Below are 20,221 nucleotides of genomic sequence, written 5' to 3' on the forward strand. Positions count from 1 at the left end.
TTTGCTGAAGTACCAGTATTTTCTAACCACAGTCTTGACCCATTAGTGGACAGATTCATTCATTAGTGAGGGGCATGATTCCTGGCCTGTCTTTGATAACCTCCCTAATTCATATCTGGAACTGTTTGCACCTTATCAGATAAGGTGAGTCTTCTCTCTTCCCCTTTTAAATCCCTATTAGAGCTCATTTCTTCCATACCATGACAAGAAATTGGAGGGTTAGGGCCAGCTGGAGGACATTCAGGATGACTCATCAGTGTGAAAGGTGAATAAAAACCAGCAATCCCACTTCTTAAACTAAAAACCAAAAGTTAGGATGAGGCTGAGTGCTTTGGAAAATTATGTCAGTAAAGTACAGATATTTTTGAATATAAATGTAGCTCTGATTCCCCATTTCTTTCTCCCTCCAAGCTGCTGTGGGGCTCATTCTCTCAGGGTGCTGGTAGCCAAATGGAAAGACTGAATGAAGAGAGCTCCTGGAAGGGCGCCACTTGAGTTTTGTTCAGAAAGACATAGATCTGTCAGCTGCAATCTTTTGTTCTTTCCTCAGGCAGATTTCCCAATAGTTTGGTCAAAGATTGAGCAAGAATAATTGAACTGGACATGCTAACTCTAGTATATGGGCTCACAGGTATGCTGCAAATCAAATGAGTTTGTGCAAAAAAAAATTAGCAGAATGTCTGCTGGCTAGGAATTGAAGATACATCAGGAGGGAAACTTTAGTGATATCCTCTTAGATGAGAGATTTTGTTAGTTTATAGTTCAGTGAAATATATTTTCCAGTGTCAAAATAGATAACTTACATCAGTAATAGAAAAATAACATTGTTTTTTCCACCATGAAAGTAATCCCAGCAGAGATACACACACTCTACCATGCTAATACAATTCTACTTTAATACAAAGTAGAAATTTAATATCATTCCTGAGATGTTACTATTGCGTTATCAAAAATGAATTTCAGCAAGAGCAAAATGACTGATGTTCCAAACAATATTATTAAAATTTGCAGCATGTCTCTTATAGACTGCAATAATAATTTAAAGGTTACCTTTAATTATTTGTTGTGGGTTGTTGGGGTTTTTTTAAAATTTATTTTTCTGTGGGTTAGTTTTAATTATTTATTCTTATATAAGCATTTCTTTCTTCATATTCTTATGTTTTAACAGAACATAATGGTGGTTTGCTGGTTCTCTTGTTTAGGTTTGGTTTTGGGCTTTTTTTCCCAAATGCATATTGCATCATTTTACTGTTGAATGGGTGGTGTCATTCCTCTTTAGAAGAGGTGAGACTGGAAATGCCCTGGTGAATTCAGCTGTGTTTGGGAGTAAATGTTTCTTTAAACGTTGCTTGTTGTTTTCACTATATGTGAGGAAATGCACCCCTCACGCCTGGGAAGAAAAGAGATATAATTTGATTTCCTACCTGTACCCATTCTTTACCCTCAAGCCAGATGAGTGGTTCCCAGGGGGCCAGTGTTTGTCTCCTTCCCCTATAAAGGTGGCTGGGAGAGCAGCATCAGTAATGACTCAGTGTGGCCCTTGTATGCTGCTGGAAGGAGTCAGCCTCCTTGCACCAGGCACAGTGTAGTGCACAATTCCCTTCTCTCAGGGGCATGGGAGCCATTCAGATGGAGAGAGTGATAGCAGTTCTGGCTCTGCAGCTCCCTGGGCACACATACTCTCTCTGAGGCCTGTTTTCCTCCACTCTGCACCTGCCCAGGGTGTGATACGGGCTTTGACAAAGTGTTGGCATGGGAACAGCTTGGCTCGGTGGTCTCATCCTTGGTAGTGTGACAGGACAGTGCACGAGGTTATTGCATGTCGAGAGAAATAGCATGACCCTTACCCCTTTTATTCTTGCTTATGGTATGAGAACCTGTCTTTTTGCTTTGTTTTCAGAATTTTTTTCTACAAAGCCCCAGGAGGTCCATGCTCTTCTACTTATAGTTTTTACTTTGCTCTCACAATTGCTAAATTTTAAGTAAAGTAAACTAATTATGTGGTTCATAAAGCAGATCCTGGAATAGGAGGCAGTGGGGATGTGGAGCAGTAATGGGGCAAAACAGAGAGGGGTGAGGACCAGCTATATGCAGGAACCTCTCAAATTGTGGCTTAAAGCAGATACTATTTTATGCCCCTCCAGATAAGCCTTTTAAACTGTAGAAATTAGGTGCTGGGTTGGCTACAGGAGGAATTAATCATGTAAGGAAAGTTTAACCTTCTTCAGTTAGTCACAGCTATTGATTATGGTTTGCTAAAAGAGCATCAAATGTTTCTGAGACTGGGGAGCTAGCTGTAAAACCAAATTTCTGAAACTTCTTTTCTCTGCCAGGGGACTATTGATAGGCTGTGACTTGATAGTACTCAATTTTACCCATGAACAAGATAAATTAAACTAACAGAATCTCTAGTTCTCTCTCTCTTTTTTTAACATTATTTTAGTTTATAAAGGTGGCAGTTTGGTCACCTTTTAATCTTTCATAGAGAAATCATTGCATCTTTAAACAAAAAGCCCCTTCAAATTGCAAAATCCACTAGAAGCTCTGTTGACTGCACCTAGCAGGTGGTGAGGCATTATGCAAATCTTTTTCCACATAGGCAAAACCATGCTTGTTGCCTTTATGGTACAGACGTACCTACATAGCATCTTGTGAACCAAAGATTCAAAGCTGTCTTTCCAGGTCTGTGGGAGAGTGAGTGTCATGAGTGAAACTAGGGCATTGCTGTTCCTGTTCCTTGCTAGGGAGAGCAGTCCCCTGGTGTTGGATGTTCAACCCTGCATACAGACAGCCATCTGCCATAGGGGCTTAGTGGTATAATATCACAACATGAATTAGAGCAATCTTTTCACCAAACCTCTTATGAGAGAGAATCCTGCCTTAAACACGTGATGGTGAAGTGGGCTGGCTGGACTTGACCTTGAGGGTCTTAGCTAATGCATGAGCAACAGAGACGTTTGGAAGTAAAGTAGTAAAAAGCAGTGAGAATATAAATATTTTACATGAAAGTCCTTTCTTATACATACTAATATGTGTTCGTTGTGGAGTTGGATTTGGCTTAATGCTTGGGTTTTTTTTGATGTAGGGTGGTTGTTTGTTTGTTTGTTTTTAACATTGTAATATTCAATATTTAAGGTTCAGGCTGGGGAATTCCCCTATATAGGGATGCTATCAGAGGCTTGGTCAAGAATGGAGGAGCACAAGGGAAGAAAACTGGGTATCTGGGGTAGACAGGAGTTCTCTTCTTTTAAAACATGGAGATGCGTGCCAGGTGAAAAGACTGACTTCTGTATAATTCTTGTGCTTCAAAGCCCTTTAGGTAATGATACTGTAGGCTCATGAAAGATGAATCCAGATTAAACAAGTAAAAATTAATTTTTTTAAATCATTTTACCAGCTCTTCACTAGCAATAGTGATTTAAACAAGGCCAAATGCAGGAACACACTACTGTAAATGAAAATGTTGTGTACTAATCTGGAATCTCCAGTACACCTGGCAGATAAGTAGCATGGGATTGGTACAGTGATTCAAATCACATTTGAACATCCTGTCTTCTAATATTTTCTGTTCCTGATAATGACGTCTTTAGTATGGACAGAGCTTGTAAATTAAATAGAATATTGATATTCTTTTTGGCCAACACTTAGCTGATTTAAATAAGGATATATTAGATATACTTCAGACACTTTTATAAGCCATATTTCTCTTGAAAATTTAACAGGGTGATAATTTCCAATTAAGTAGCAACACTGAAATGGAACACTTTTTATAGTAGTGCTCACAGGTACTGTATAGTTCTTGGGGGTCTTTTTCACTGAACTGTTTTGACAACAAAGAGCAGCAGATACAATATGTCATGTATTACCAATTGAACAGGGCTGTGTCTTGGGGTTTTGCTTGCTTGTTTCACAGGGAATGTGTTCTAAAAGCAGACAATCAGAATAAGCTCAGGTGTGCTAAATCTAAGGTTTTGTTTATTGAATGCACAGGTTTCAACTACAAGGGGAAAATGGCCCCAAAGAAGAGGCCAATATTTCTGGTTAATAAAGATTAAGTAGTTTGACTTATCCTCAAGGGATGGCAAAGTGCTTCCATATTAGCATTAATTTAAAAGGGGGTATAATACAGTTGGATAGAAGGTAAATTAAACAAAACAAAGAATTCATACCTGGTTTGCGTGAATTCACTTCTGAACTGCAGACTTCAGTATATGCTGAAGTCCAGTCTCTCTTCTTCAAAAGGAAAAATACTGACGAAACTGAGAGGGAAAAGTTCTTTCATTTTTCACTTTCAGGCCTATTTATCTTCGTAACACATTGAAATTGAAGGCCTGGAGCAGTAACTGTAGCATTTTGATAAAAGTCATGTGCCATGTACTGGTTATCTTTGTAACTGGAAACTAGACATGGACAAATCTGCTACTAAAACCAGGTTTTGAATAGTTTAGAACACTGAACAGTCCCAAATTCGGGGGCCAAAGTCCCCACTGAGCCTCTACTTTTCTGTTCACTCTAGGCCTTTCTCCCTTTTTGAAGCCTTAGGAAACTGCCATTGGGCTGTTCCAGAGGTAGAGGACAAGAGCTGTCTCTACTTAATGCAAAGATCTATAAATTAATTACCTGTTTGCAGCCTTGCTATGAGGAGCGTTGTCACACAGAAGTTTATTCCCCTTGAGAATATACACTTGGTTTCGTACAGTAAACTCTAGATTGCCTCCTACAAATATTTTTACTTGGAAATTTCATGTTAAAGTTCTTTTATAACCTTAATGAAGAGAGGTTTTGAAAGGAATGCTCTTGTTTCTTCATCACTTTTATGAGCTGGGACATTACTGCTATGCCATCTTCATTCATCACCAGAATTTCCACATAGATGTTGATTTTTTTTTTTTTCAAGTACGATAGCATTGGTTTTGCATTCGTGTTATGTAAGAGAATTCAGATGTGAAATCCCATTTAGCACTCAGAAATGCCAGACTCACTTCTCACTTTTAGTCTGGTTTGAAGCTGATTCTGACTGTCCAAATGATCTTTCTTTGTGTGTTGTGATGATTTAACATATAATTTCATCAAGATAGCTAAAAACTTCCAAAAAAATATTGTTGGTGCTGATTATTTCTTTTGAAAATACTAATTCACACCTTCTATGTTATTTTAAGAATGAAAATATCATATTTTGTGCATTCTTTGGGTTTTTCTACTATTTTATTAAATATGAATGATGAAAGAAATGTGTTTGAGAAAACTATACCATTGATGTGATGTTTTATATCAGGATACTAGCTAATACTAGCTGACCTTTTTTCTTGACTGTTGGAAAACTTAGCTAAAAGGAAGTGCCTAAGAAGAATATTATTTCAGTTTTTGATTTAGTTTATGTGGGAAGATTTTGGAGATCAAGATTAGTCTTGATGGAGATAGCTAAAACCCTTCTTTTCCTAAGAGGAGCATTTCATTGTAGTATGCATATTCATTTTCATCTTTGAAACTGTATTAAACTGCCACTACTAGAGTAATAGCAATGCAAATCCACTGCTTCCATGAAACCACTCTGGTTTAGATTCATGCAAATGCCAGTGCATATGTACTTGTAGATATTCCAAATATGAAATAAAGTCGGTAAGATCAAGTCTTCTTGTAATTTTACATTTCCAGTTTCTTCAAAAAAACTTCCACTGCACCTTACCAGTGCCCAAATCTGAGACTTAAGACAACAGAATAGATGTGGGGGTCAGTCAGAAACAAGAGTGAAACTGTGATAAGTTAAATAATAACATTTAGGGGAGAGTGGGAGGCTTTGACCATTTCTCTAGATGGTGTTTTTAATAGTTTACTGTTACAATTGTTTGCTTGAAGGTATTGAACAGGTATCTGTTAAAAGTAGAGGAAATTATCAATACACAAGAGTATGTAGCATGAACATAGGTTATATTATCAAGGCATTAGAAAATAAATGATAAAGATCAGTTCCACTTGCATTAGGAAAACGTATTTACCATCCTAATATTTCCTTCTCTGATTTCTTGTTTGTCCCTCTTTTAGATCCTTATTTCCAAACAACATTTAGACCAAGATTATTCTCTTGACTATTTTAAGTAAGTTTTCAAGTAGGTATCAAAGCATGCTTGATTCACTCAGAAATTTATGTGTTATAATAGTCTAGTTGTCTTTTAACAAAATTGGAGTTTCTGACTTTTATGAGCTCTGAAGTTTCCTTAGCACACAAAAGTTTTTGTTAGAATGATATAAATGGTTGTGTGGAAATCTGTTCTGGGCTCGTAAGAAAAGATGTGTGTTTTAGTAGCATGAGAATTAATATATTTTGTGCAATTTAAATAAGCATGTGATTAATTTTTTTATGAGTTGCTGGCTACTGCAAATCCAATTTAGACAAACAAAATTTGAAATCTAAATGCATTAGCTGAAAATATTTAATCATAGACATGAACATGAACTTACCATGCTCATTGCTTTACACTTTCAGGTTGGCTTGAATTATAGATGCATTTTGTTGAGTGGAAGCAGAAGAGACAGTAGCACTGATCTAGCTGTGATGAGGAACACAGAGTTGCTGGTTGCCAGCAGCAGCCAGAAACTATTTCTTCTTCTTTGCTGTTTTAGCACAGCTGACCACCCTTTTCCAAATATTGCTTCCCTGCCTGCCCCACATCCTTCTCATTCTGGGGTAGGGAGCAATGATTTCATGAAGTCTGTTACTGCTGATGCAAGGCCAGATCAAAAAAAAACAAGCTTCTTTTTTTTTTTTTCCCCTCTTTCCAGTCTGATCCTTTGTGCAAATGTAGACTTATAATGCTAATAAAGGTGAATATATTTTTTTAGTCAGGTTTTTTTCCATACAGGAGTAGAGTCAGCTTGTTACTAAAGTTTGCCTGTTAACAACACTGATCAGCAATTAAAAATTGCAGGCAGTTAGGGTATTTAGTCATGTTTGTAGCTGTTCCTTTTCCTTCTGTCAGAAACCAATGCTGCAGCAATTGAAAATAGGAAATGAAGAAATAAAAAGTTGCATTCAAAGCTTGAAGTCAATGGAGGTTACACCAAATTATTAAACAATATGATTTTAAAACTTCAGAAATAAAATTAATGTTGAAGCCTCTCCATTTCACTTGATAACCAGGTAATGGATGCAGAAAAAGCTAGCTGCATGCTCCTGCAGTTATTTCACTTTCAATTATATTTCGATGTTGGTGTTTGTAGGTATAGGGCCCCAGTAGACAGGTAAAGTTTTGTTGGTGAGGTGCATCGTACTTGCAAAGCAATGAAAGCAGGAGTTGTTTGAAAGGCTACCTGATGGGATGTATTGTGAAGGATCAGCAGCATTGTGTCTGTAGGGGTTTGATGTTTGAGACTCGGTGGATCCTTCATCAGCAACGAGGGGCGACGGAGGCAAGGTCTGCAAACCAGGATCCAACCCAATGCCTGCCAATGTGTGGCACTACAGGAAGGGCTTGTGCACCTCTGGGGAATTCCTGGTATCAGACCAGACTTCAATAAGATGCAGATATATGGCTGTAGAGAGCTTGTTTTCCTTCTCACTCTGGCAAATACAGATTTAAGGCCCAGGTAGGACTTCCTGCTTGTGTTTCAGCAGCTCGTTTGATTTGTGAGGATCTTAGATTTGACAAATTATTCTTTAAATACACTCAAAACAAGTAGTTTATCAGGAAAAAAAGTCAGGATTAATAATATGCACTTCAGTGCATTTTTCCTTTTTTTGGTCTGTGCCCTAATCAGTGTTTTTTACTGTTACTTAGTAATAATAGATGTGTGCTCAGTGCAAAAAAGGAAAGCTGATTAAATGTTATTTTATTGCTTTAGCTGTCATTTTTCAAACAGAGAGCAAAAAGTCCCAAGAAAATAAAAAGAATAAACTTCTTCCTGATTCTTCCCCCAGTGGCATCAAGCCACATGGCCTTGTCCTGAAAAGGTCACTTAGATTTTAATGGAAACGATGGCATCAAGTACTTTGTTTTATGTTTGAGCTCTCTCTGGTTTTCTCTGTGACACAGCAGAGGGATGCTTTGCTTGTGGAGCCTATTACAGCGATGGGTGTAAGGCAGCACAGCAAGTACCAGAGCTCTTGGGTTTGACAGAATGGGAGAATGACAGAAAAGAGAAGACAAAATCGTATCCTAAGTGAGGCTTGTAGGAATATTAAATCTGACTCCTGACAAGAGATTGCTCCAAACCCAGCAGCCTTGAATATGAATCATTGTAATGAACTCTGCATGGAAGTGCTCCTGAAGACAGTTCAGAAACTCACTTTTAGTGAAATCGCAGTTGCTCCCCTACCTCTGTCTCTGACAGCATATTACTGCTACTATGTTTACTGGTACTCAAGGTTTTTTGCTTGAATTTGTGGGTTTTGGTACTTAGGAATTTATTTGTTAAAGAGTTATCTGTTCCTTTTTTTCTTTTTTTTTTCCCAAATTGAGCATTAAGATATAAGTTTTCCTAGAATTTTCTTTTAAAGTAAGATTTTGTTCTGGTGACTGTAACATTTTTGGCTAAAATTCAGTGGTGGTTTTTGTTTGGGGGGAAAATGGTTTCATTTTCCCTGGTTTTTTTGGTTTTTTTTTTTTTTGTGTGAAGATTTTAGAGAGAAGTGGCTTTAGGTCAATATTGAATCAATGCACTGAAAAAGAATACTGTTCCTCATTCATTCTCACGTTGGTTTCTTCCTTGTCTTCCTTGTCTCAGTGAATCCTGCCTCTGCTTGGCTGAGACCTCTATGACATTTACAGCTCAAAGCAGAGTGATTAAAGAAGCACAGCAGCTTTATAGGAAACATGTAATTACCTTACCAGAAGTACAGTCGTTATATATCTGAGATCCATAGTCTGTCCATATGGGAGCAGGCTGCCAGCTCCAGTGTTGGTGATCCAATTGCCTCAGGACTACTGGGTACCTATGTTCTTTGATATGGATAGTTTAGAAGTCATGGTCTAGGTGTGAGACATTTGTAGCTGGTGGATCTTTCTTGGATACACAGACAATTTTAGAATAGCAGCCCTCTGAGTGCGACACCTCAGAGCTTACAAGCCCTCAAGTCTGGGATACTCAAAGATCTGTCGCTAACAATGAGGCCTGGGCTAATACCCCCACCCCACCCCATCTCCACACTTCACGAGGTGCACAAAGGGATTTGGTGTGAGCATTCCTCTGAACTCAAGGGGAATTTATGATAGGTACCTTTGCACAAATACAAAGGGGTGTACACATCATTTTATCTGTGTGCATATGAATTGATTATAGTATGAATGTTACCATCTCAAATCTATAGTTAATCATTGTTATAATAGTAGGGAACCCTATCGAATTGCTATGTAAATATTAATTACTCAATGACTGAGTGCTGCTAAGCCCTTTTGCACCCTTATCTTTGCATCCATATCCTTTTCACCCTTACCCCCTGTAGCATTCCCAGCTTCCTTGTAAATCATTTCAAATTGCTTCTAATTTGATCTTCCTTTGTATGCTTTCATCTTCGTAGTAAGTAGTAGAGTGAACCTTGTCATCAAACTATATAAAGTTGTATTTTCACAAATTCATATTAAACCCTGCTTTCAACAATGTCTTTGATGGTATTTCTTTAAGTAGACAAACCACTCATTTGCAACGTAAGGATGGACCTATTTTAAATAGTTAAAAAGCCTCATAGCAAGACCAGTGTCCAACCACAAAGCAGAAAACTATTATGGACTGGTAGGTGATTTGCTAAACAGAGCTGCAGCCGACAGAAAAGGGATGTCTGCAGTGCCCTGTAATTGATACAGAATAGCAGTTGCAAACAGTTCTGATAACACAGGTGGAAACACATGGGTGGGAGGGAATATTTTGAGATGCGATTAGATCCCCTTGCTAGCAATCTGCAGCTGTACAAAGCCATGGGTTTGTTAAATTTATTTTTGCAGTTTCTGCAGGACAGAGGAGAAAATGAGACAGCACATAAATACAGATTATGTATTGTGTTGTTGGTAACTGCTATTTTTTAGTAATACTGGGACAAAAATGTGTTGGCCCTATGTATCAAGCCAACCAAGCAATTCTCTGCGTATCTACCATTTATTTCACATATGTATTACTACCAGCGCTCCAAGTCATTAATTAAGCAGAGTTCTCTTATGCGTAGATTTTGCTGGCAGGTTAATTATGGTTACCAGGCTACTGAATCAATAAATGAATGAGGGAAACAGATTGCATACCTAGAAGAAGTTGTGTAAAATTAGAAAAGGAACAGAGGGGCTATACTAAGGCAGTTTAAGGACAGCTGTCACAAATTTGAATTTAGGCAAAAAACACTGATTTATTTCAAGATCTGTTTGGAGAAGATTATATTTTAAACGCTAATTGCAAGAAATAATAGAATAGGAATTATGAGGTTATGCTTTTCTTTCCCAGCTATTGGTACTGTTTGTAAATGTATTCCCTTTTTACACACTCATCTTAGTCTGCAAGAGTTGCATCTGTTCTGTGGAGTCTTTTGCCCCACCTGAATTTGCAGGGCTATTGAATATGATAATATACTTGCTTCTTTTCTGCAAAAAGCACCAGAACTAGTTAGCTCACAGCCATGACCTTCCTTTTTGTGTTTGGTATGCTGCTCATATCCTGTCTCACAGTAAGTTTTTTATATTTGCCATAGGGGCAAATGTAAATGTAAAGTAAATCGTTCCCAATATTTTTGTTGTGTTAGAATAATTTTTGTAAAAACTAATAATTAGCCCTAAAATTGGTGCCTCAAATTCAGTCACTAAAGGAGAATACTTCACTGGTTACTTGCAGAAGATGCACCATTTAAAAGGAAGGGCATTGTTCAGAAAGGCTTTTGTTTCTTCGTTCATGTTACCTGTGAGAAACTCTTAGATGTGATGGCTTGGTAACATGCTCTTTAGCTAATTCTCCCTTGGCATAGGTAGAGCTGAGGGGTATTAACTCTTGCCATAATTTCAGACACTGCTGGACTGAACACATGCTGCTCCCAATAACTTGGGAAGCAGTTATTGACAATGGCATTGGGTTTCCTCTTCTGCACAATAAAACGGTTGATTTTTTGATTATGTCTCCATGGCTAGTTCACTGAATGACACTGGAATTATATGAAAAAGGAATCTAGCAGATAGGAAAGGCGGTAATTCGGCAGATGGAGCTATTTCTGAAGAGTGGAGCTTAACACAGAATATTCAGATAGGAAAGGTGGTAATTTGTGGTAATGCCAAGGAGTGCAGATTCGCATGCTGAGCTGGGGCTGCAGCACACTTGTGTCCTTATCCTCTTAGCATCATCTCTTCTAATCACAGAAGCATGAAACGGGCTCTCCAGCTGAGCTGGGTAGCCAAAAGCACAGGCCTCCTCTGCTTCCAGTTGTGCTGCTTGAAAAAGCTGCAGCTCCCAATTGCATGTCACAACGTTTTTTCTGGAGGTGTTGGTCCTTCTGATCCACCAGAGCTCAGTGAGCTACATGGGCAACCGTTCCTTAGTATGTCTCAATTCACAGAGGAAGGTTAATTGCCTGTCGCCCTCAGATAATGTCTTTGGTTACTTAGTTATTTCTGATGTAGATAAGTTAGAGAGTACTTCCATGTGCAGCCCACCTGGCAAATTTGAGGGGTCTCCAATAATGTGATGGTACCCTCTGGGCCAGAAGAGATGGTAAGAGCAAGGCTTTTGGTGTTCTGACTGGCCACTTAAGTTATTCTTCACTGTATAAGCCCCACCATCCACTTTGGTCACCCTGGAAGATAACTTGCCTTCAACCCATTTGTGACCCTTAGCACTTCATCCCTCTGTGTCACTTTCCACCTTTTAATTTTTTTTTTTTTCCATCTGTTTAAGTTGAAAATTTCTCAGAAGAAGGTGTTTCTGTTTTCAGGATGCCAAGCCAAGCAAAACAAAGCCCAAATCTTGTTCAGGTCTTTCAATTTCTGCTGAATTAATTAATGAGGTTTTGTGTGAGCTGTTGCGAAGTGCCTAGAGACTGCTAGATTTGCCTACACAGTTGCCATGGTGCACCTTGGCCAAATAGTTGTTTGTAAAGTGATTTTGTTTCTAATATAAAAGGCACTGTGTAAAATCAGTTCCTCTTATTTTTCATAGAGAATTTTCCATCCAAACTGTAAGCTTAGAATTGCTGACTATCTCCTTAAACACTTCCAGATAATAATGATACATATTCTTCCAGCTAACATATATCATTACTTTTTATCAAGCAAAGCTTAGTTCATAGCTGTAGAAATATTATGATTTACTGGCTTCCAGCCAGTCTGTTAATTATCTGCTAGTTCCTTAATGCAGCTGGGGCTTTGTTTGATTTCACTGTAAGTTAATAACTTGCTGATAAAGGATCAGTACCTCATAAATTGTTTCTCTAAATAACTTTACAATGCTACAGAAGTTTGGTTGGGTTTTTTTCTTATAAATAAGAATAAATATGTGGGGGACAGCTTTAAATTGCAGTTATATAAGGCAACAAATACTAGCCCCATATCTGTGTGAAAAACATCCAAGTGTCATAGATCTGTTACTTAGGCACCTTCCTGTCTTTGGGAGAGTCTCAGTACTTTTACATGTACCAGACTGACTGAAGGCTGATTTGTTTTGTAATGCTTAGTTTGGTTTTGGTTTTTTGGTCATGTTGTTTTAATCAGATCAGATGAAGAGATCTTGGGCCAGGCTTCACTTGTGGTAAGTCCATTGAGAGAATTTACAGTAGTTAAGGCTCTGGCTGTGTTAAAGTAATTGAGACCGATAATAGACTTGAATCTCTTTGCATGTATCTCATCCCATTCTCTTTTCTTTTTTTTTTTCCCCCAGAAGTTATAAAGTACCTGTTTTTTTCAAATGTGGAAGAATAGATGGAAAACTCACTGTTTTCAGAAGGAAAACACTATGACTGTCTGGGAATGCCTGGGAAGCATCCTTTAGGCAGGTTATGTACCTTAGGTCCTAGGCCTTACTTAGATGCCTTCTATCTGCTAAATAAGCCAGTGGACAGGATAGGTGACTTAAGGACAGGTATTACACACTCTTCTTGCAGTGGGCCATTACTATGTTCTGTGTGAGCTGAACTCCCTGAGACAAGTTAGCAAATATGCCCAGGTGAAAGGAAGTGTATCAATCCATTTTCAGCTGTAACCTCAAATGAAAGGAGAAGTTAAAATCTTCCAGTCAAACACAGCAGGCAAGAAGTGGTGTTCTTGTCTTGTGATGTTGTATTCATCAGACCAGATGAGGCACTTGCCTGAAACAGTGAATCACCATGGTAAGTGGCTGGCAAGCTTCTAGAATAATCTAGAAATTACTTCACCTGATAAGATTTGTCAGGATCAAGTCTGCTTGACCTTGGCTTGTTAGTATGGGTTCAGGTGGAGGCTGTAAGGAGTGGGTGAAGTGGTATAAGGAGACAGAGAAGAGCACGGTCTGTACAAGAAGGCTGAGGGCAGTAGTGCTTGTCATAGTGGGTACTGCAGAGGGCAGGAGCAGAAGCTGTGCTAGAAGCAGTACAGAGGAGTACAGTGCTGGTTCTCTGCTCTGCTCGTGGCTTCAGCCTAAAGGAAAAAAAGCTGACATACCCAAAGCTACCTGTGATGAACTGGTAGCTTTTGTGTTGTCCTGCTTCCTTCTTTTTTATTTTTTCCCCCCAAAAAAGCTTCAGCCAAGGTCATGCATACTGCACAGTAGATATTCATTTACAAACACTGCCTGTGGTGGGAGTTCAGCACCCACATAAGAAAGAATGACTTAAAGACAAGAGAAGTTATAGAGGTGAACTATGTTGTCCCTATTTGTATAGGCTGGCTAACTAAGGGGAGAGGCAGATTACCCACCTAATGTACGCCAAAAGGAAAGATACAGGTTTGTATAATTGCTGAGGGGTGGTTCTGACTGAAAAATTAGCACCAAAGGAAAGCAGCTTTAGCTGAAAATTGGATTCTCGGCAGCAAGAAGTGTCTGATCTGATTGATTGTACCTTTTTTTAACTTGTCTCTCCTCTTTTTCCCCCCCCAGCCCTGTGACTTTCAGCCCTTTCAGGATTACCAGTCAGTCTCTCTTTGCCTGGAAGGAACACTCTGCCCCAGTGTGGAAGCGATGGCTTCTTTTATCTTGTGTGCTATAGTTATCTAACTTGTGCATCTCAGAGCAAAACTGATAAAGACTGCTAAGACAAGATGGTCATTTTCAGTCTTTAATAGCTTATCAGGTTTTAACACCCTCATTAAAGAGCTGTGTGTTAGTTAAATGATGATGAATAGGGAAGCTTATGAATAAAATATACCAATTTATATTTGATTTTGTAATAATAGTGTTAGACTTGTCTCTTTTCTCTGACTTAAGTCTATATAAACAATGGGATCACAAGAGAACAGCATGTCTCTGTGTGTTTAAATCAACTGGAATTAGTGGCACATGCCCTCTGTGGTCCCCAGGTTATCTGGGAGCACTGAAAATTATTGTGGTTTTATACCAGGATAGTCCAAGATTTAAAGCTAAGATCTGACCCACCTACTTTATATCAGAAGATTCAAACAGTCTGTGGAACAATACAGGAACTGTAATAAAGTTACCATTTTTGTGTCATAGGAGGGGAAAAAAGAGAAAAGGGTATTGTCATGATTAACTCTTGGTTATTTTTTTTTTTCCCAGTTGTTATGCTGGTTGCTGTAGAGCCACCATAGGGAACTTTCTGCCTGGCTGAGAAACAGTTGTGTTTACAGTGCAAGTTCCCACTTGTGACAAGGTGGAGGATCCATCCATAGGTGGAGGGTGGGTCCTTTCAGGTTTTGAATATTTACCTGTCTTGTAGTTTAAGCTGGCTGGGCAGCAGGTTCAGATGGATAGAAATAAGCTGTTTGCAACTACAGTGGCACAGTCAGATGAAGATTGGCACTAGTCTGATAAAAACAGTTCAAATTTCTATTTAGAGAAACAGGGAAAGCAGTCAAGTACAGGAAACTAAAAGGCATACAAGATCTCAAGCTTATTCCCTATGCCACTATGAACAATTAAGTTTATGCAGCACTGTCAACTGGTTGTGAGCTTTTGTTTATAATACAAATGCACTGATGTTCTCTTTCTCCACTTGTAGCTTCCCTGAGAGCTTGTGCTGATGGAGGTGCCAATCGTCTCTACCACATCACTGAAGGGAGCCAGGAAAGGTATGTGAGCAATACACTCGAAGTCATTGAAGTCATCTTTTCTCAATGAAAGTAAATTGTGGAGGAATGGGATCTGTTCAGTTACTTAAGTAGCTGCCTGCTCTCTGCATGGTACTTTAATGAACTGTGGCAGGTAGTATAATATTTTCTCCACATTATCTTAAATTTTTATTCCCAGCTACAATTTTTAAAAACACAAGTAGCCTGAAATACCATTTTCCCTGAAGCCCACTGGTCTTTTTTCCTCTTGAAAGCTCTGCTCTCAGTCTGTCTTATTTTGTGCATCCATCAGTGTTAGGCCTCTGAAAAAATTTGCTGTGCCCCTTGCAAGGGTTGCCTAGAGGAACATCTGATGCCTGTCACCATGAGCTGAAACAAAGTATGTCCTCTTCATTTTTCATGTGAGGCCTTAGAGGAAATCTGCTTACTTAGTGAAATGAGGTGGGTGATAAAATAGGAAGTCTTCTTTTCGAATTATTTCTCAGTTAGCATCAGGGCATTATGAATGACCAAAGACAAGCACAGGGACTATCTATAAATGTGTACACTAGGTGAGGAAATATGACTGAAAGAATATGTTCTTGTTTTCCACAATGGCATTTAAAATTTTAAAACATCCCGGGTTTCTGCCCCAGAAGTGTTGAGCTGGGGTTGTGATGCAAAATACTTCATTCAAGTGATTTCTTATTTTTGTAGTGGAACCATGCAACATTGTACAAACTTAGCCTACTAAGGATTCTTTTTACTTGTCTTTAGGATTTTCAGTTGTTTTGAGCAAGAATTCATAAAAACGTAGTTTCATAAAAGCAAACTGATAAAACTGACTCTTGGAGCAAAGTAATGAGAAAGGCATCTGGTAGAACTTACAAGCTTAAGAACAGTTTTAGCCATACAGAAAAATCTGACACATAGTTTGCTTTTCATCTCATGGGAGGTGTATGATGGAGACATGAGGAAGCTCAGTTTCCTCCTTTCCTTCAGACTAAAGGCAAGAGTTAGAGAGGAAAAGTGTAGTCTAAAAGTAAAAACTAAACTAAAAATTTATTTGTTTGTCACCTGTGAGAAGTTTATCTGAAGTTCTACAACTGCTAAAACCAAGACTGGAGTCTGGGAAGCACTACTGTTGTAGACTATGTTCTATAACATTCTATTTCTCCTTTTCTAGTAGTTGCTCACAGAGCCATGGAAAACTTGAGCAGGTGTCTGAATTCAAGATTGACTTGCAGCAAACAGTTTTCTTTGATAATGGTGATGGTCTCCAAAGAACAACATTTAAGATTTTTTGCTTTAACTTCTCTGCTAACCCATTCATCTGTTCTGCACACCTTTATGCTTGTATTAAATAAATATAATTCAGGGGAAAATGAATGATTATACTTTGACTTAATAGTTCTTTCAGTCTTACATACTTGGCCCTTGGAGTATTCTTTTCCTCTATCTTTCTTCTTCTCATCTTAATTGCTTTGGGTAGGTATATTTTACCTTCAAAGTAGTTCCTTTGAAACAAAAAAGAAGACGTGCATAATTTGGATTTTTGTCTTTAAAGAAATCATTCTTCTGGAAAAAATATCCATTTACTTCTCTGAAGTTTTTTTTTTTTTAAATTCCCCGTCCATTGTTATTAAAGAGCCCTCTGCTCAGACTCTACTGACATATTGATAATTTTTTAATGCTCTCTTAACCTTCTTTTAAAACTATACTTTATGCAAAGCCCTGATATCTAATTGTGTTGTATAAAAACCTAAAAAACTATAGTCCTTCAATTTTAGAGAGATTATTATACACAAGAGATATAAATGAAGAACTTGACAGATATTTTGGGCTTGAGTCTTAGTGACACTAAATTTTGTGAAGAATCCTTTAGAATGGGAATTAGGGATAATATTTTGGGAAAAGAACAGCTTTCAGCCTGGGACTGTTGTACAGGTGTCTTTCTTTGGAGGTAAGTTCATATTACAGAACCACAGAATGGGTAAAGTTGGAAGGGACCATAGGGGGCTGAAGAAGCCCTTCTTATTGTTATTGACAGCCTTGGCCAACTTTAATTCCAGATGGGTCTTGACCATCCTCATCTCATTTATACTTACTGTGACAACCTCTCTGTATTCATTCCAAGTGTCCTGACACTGATTCCATTTTGTCTCTATTTCCTGCTTACACTCGAGTAATGACAGGAGTTCCTTGTTCATCCACAAGCTTCTTTCCCCTTGGCCCGATTTCTTTCTCACTGGGATGCAACATTCTTGAGACTGGAGGAATTGATCCTTGAATATCAACCCACTCTCTCGGACCTCTATTTCCTGCAGGCCTCATTCCCACAGGATTCTTTGAAGAAGATCCCTGAAGAGGCTAAAGCTCTTCTGAAGTTCATAGTTACAGTCTTACTCACTGCCCTGCTTCCTCCTTCCCCACACTGAGCTACACAGTCTCATGGTCACTACAGGCAAAGCTGTGCCCAGCATTCACATCTCCAACAAGGCCTTCTCTGTTTTAGTATAAGGTCAAGCAGCACACCATTCCTTGTGGGATCCTCCACATCTTGTGTAAGGAAGTAATCCTCACCGAGACAGAGCTCAATACATTCCCAGTGTTGCCTCACTCAGAGGGCAACTCCACTACCACACCTTCCTGGTCTGTCTCTCCTAAGTAGTGTGTAGCCCTTCATGACAACATTCCAGTCACGGGAGCTATCCCACTACATCTCCATAATCGCAGTTAGATGTGTGACTATACACAGATCTCTAGTTCCTCCTGTTGGTTTCCTATACTGTGTGTGTTGGAGTACAGGCACTCTGTAGAGTTACTCGATTGTGTCAATATCCAAGGAGGGGTGCAGAGGGATGATGCATAGTCTTGTCTGCTGGTTATGTCTTTGGATGCTGGTGTTTAATTAAGGTATTCCCTCTTAAGCCTCCTTTTGCTGCTACCATGTTCTTCCTCAGTGCTGAAAATTCTTTAACTTGCTTTTCATTATGCTGGCCTGTGCTGGTGGTTGAAAAGCAGCAAAGGGTGAGTCAAGAGCCCCCTGCCTCCATCTGTTTCCTGTTTTCTCCACTGATATTTTGACTTGCTTTTGTGCTAGACCCATCAAGCAAAGGAAGTTCACTCCTTCCTCTCTATAGCACTGCACAGGCTGACATAGCAATGACACATTATGTCATGAGGTTAATATATGTAAGGTGTTATATGTCTTCCTCTGTATTCGTGGTGTCATTTTTATGATGTTTGGTTGGTTTTCCCATTTTCTCAAAAAGTCTGGGTTGCAATTATTTTTGTTTAAAAACAAACCAATCCAAGAAAACCTTCATTTTTTAAGTGCTAACAAGGAGAAATCATGCTGGATTTTTTCAATGGTATGTTAAAACAAATTGCCTTCTAAAGCATGAGGGCTAAGAAGAGTAACCAAAAGGGCAGGATAACTTTTCCTTAAAGAGGCTGATCCTTGGGAGCTGTTGGAAAGACAGGAGTGAAAAAGGACTGAATGCTGGTGCTTTTCTCTCTCTGACTCTACAGTCCAGAAAGGTTATTTTCCACAGACTGGTAACACCAGTTCCCATTTAGAAATAAGGATTACTGCTAAACCATTCTTGATTGCTAAACATTTGCAGCTAATCAGAGTTAAAGGCGAGTTACTGATCTTTATGGGTTTTTTGCTCTGCCTCATTCTGTCTGCCTTGCCTATCCAATTTTGAATTTTCTTGAATCATTATGAAGCACTGCTTTCCACTTCAGCATTACACTGTTGCTTATCTGTATCACACTACAGAACTTGTTTCTCAACACTTTCTGATTAAATCTTAAGGTATTGATTAACCTGGGTATCACTGGCTTTGGAGTATACAAAGGTGAAAATGCACTGAGAACTATCATCACATTGGAACCTTTAAAACCAATCACTAGTACTTGTGTCTTGGATGCTTTTTCCAGAGAGATATCAAATCCATTGTGTACTCAGGTTTTGCAGTCTTAAGGGCATCAGGTTAAAGAGGGGAGCAGTGAGCTCTCCAAGAGGAAGGATAAACCAATCATGAAAAATACTGTGTTTCTGGAGTTCTGGCTGGCATTTCAGACTTACTGTGCGACACTAGTTGGCTTGCCTACAGTCACTGAGAACATCATTTTCACTACCCTTTCAGTTTCTTCCTGTGAACTGTATAAAATATAAGAGTAGCAGTAAAACTGGAAAATGGTAGCATTTTCTACATATTAAACATACCTGAGGTGAAGTCAGGTAATGCATGAAAATGCAGCTGCTACTATACAATTCTTTGAACTGGGCATAAATGCAGACAGCTTCAAGAAGCTCCACAGGAGTTTTTAAAACTTAGGAACAAATTTTATAGACATTTACAGTTGATGCAGCTGCTAAATTTCAAATACAGACCTCAAAAAAGTCTTTTTACAATCAACTTATATTTTTGACATCCCTGTCAGGATGCAATTCCACTTGGGCTTTAGCTTGCCTAATTTCTTCTATCCCCAGGCACAGCTCTGTGCACTCTATCTACTCTCTTACAGAAAGGGCAACTCCTTTCCCCCATCTTCCTATCCTGTTCTTCCTAAAAAGCCTGCATCTCCTCATTGCAACACTCAGTCATGTTTCTGTGATCCCAACAAGACTGTAGCTCTGCAACTGCAAACATCTCTGTGTTTTTCTTCCAAGCTGCATGCATTTTCCATGGTCGTATTTTGCATTAAAGTTTGAAAGCTAAACAAAATTTTAACCTTTGAATAGGAAGACCAAGCTGGTGTACCTTCCATGAGGAAAAGTAGTCATCATTATCATGTATTTGCTTGCTTGAAAAGTGGAAAGATAGCTCATAGTGTCTGTGTATTTTGATGGTTTCGTGTGTGCATTTTAGCAATTAGTGAGGGTTAGTAGTGTCTTGGCTGCTTCAATAGGCTATTTATAGCTTACACTGAATTTGACTAATCTGAGAACCAGTGCCTCCATTGTCAAGATAATCAAAAGAGAAACAGTTGGACAACAGCTAGCAAAACCCATCTGTAAAATGAGATCTTCTGTCTTTTTTCCTGAATAACCT

At 38.7% G+C, this 20,221-nt stretch overlaps 1 protein-coding gene across 2 annotated transcripts in view; it reads left to right on the top strand.

Moving 5' to 3' along the window:
- Positions 1-20,221, top strand: part of TPK1 (thiamin pyrophosphokinase 1) — a 309,138-nt gene that overhangs the window by 100,718 nt on the left and 188,199 nt on the right. For both annotated transcript variants that reach the window (XM_082278078.1, XM_082278079.1), the window contains one exon: positions 15,107-15,176. In XM_082278078.1, coding sequence (XP_082134204.1) covers positions 15,107-15,176 — 70 coding nt within the window. The remainder of the gene's footprint in view (positions 1-15,106; positions 15,177-20,221) is intronic.

Source organism: Coloeus monedula, assembly GCF_965178545.1.
Source record: "Coloeus monedula genome assembly, chromosome: 1".
Classification (NCBI taxonomy): domain Eukaryota; kingdom Metazoa; phylum Chordata; class Aves; order Passeriformes; family Corvidae; genus Coloeus; species Coloeus monedula.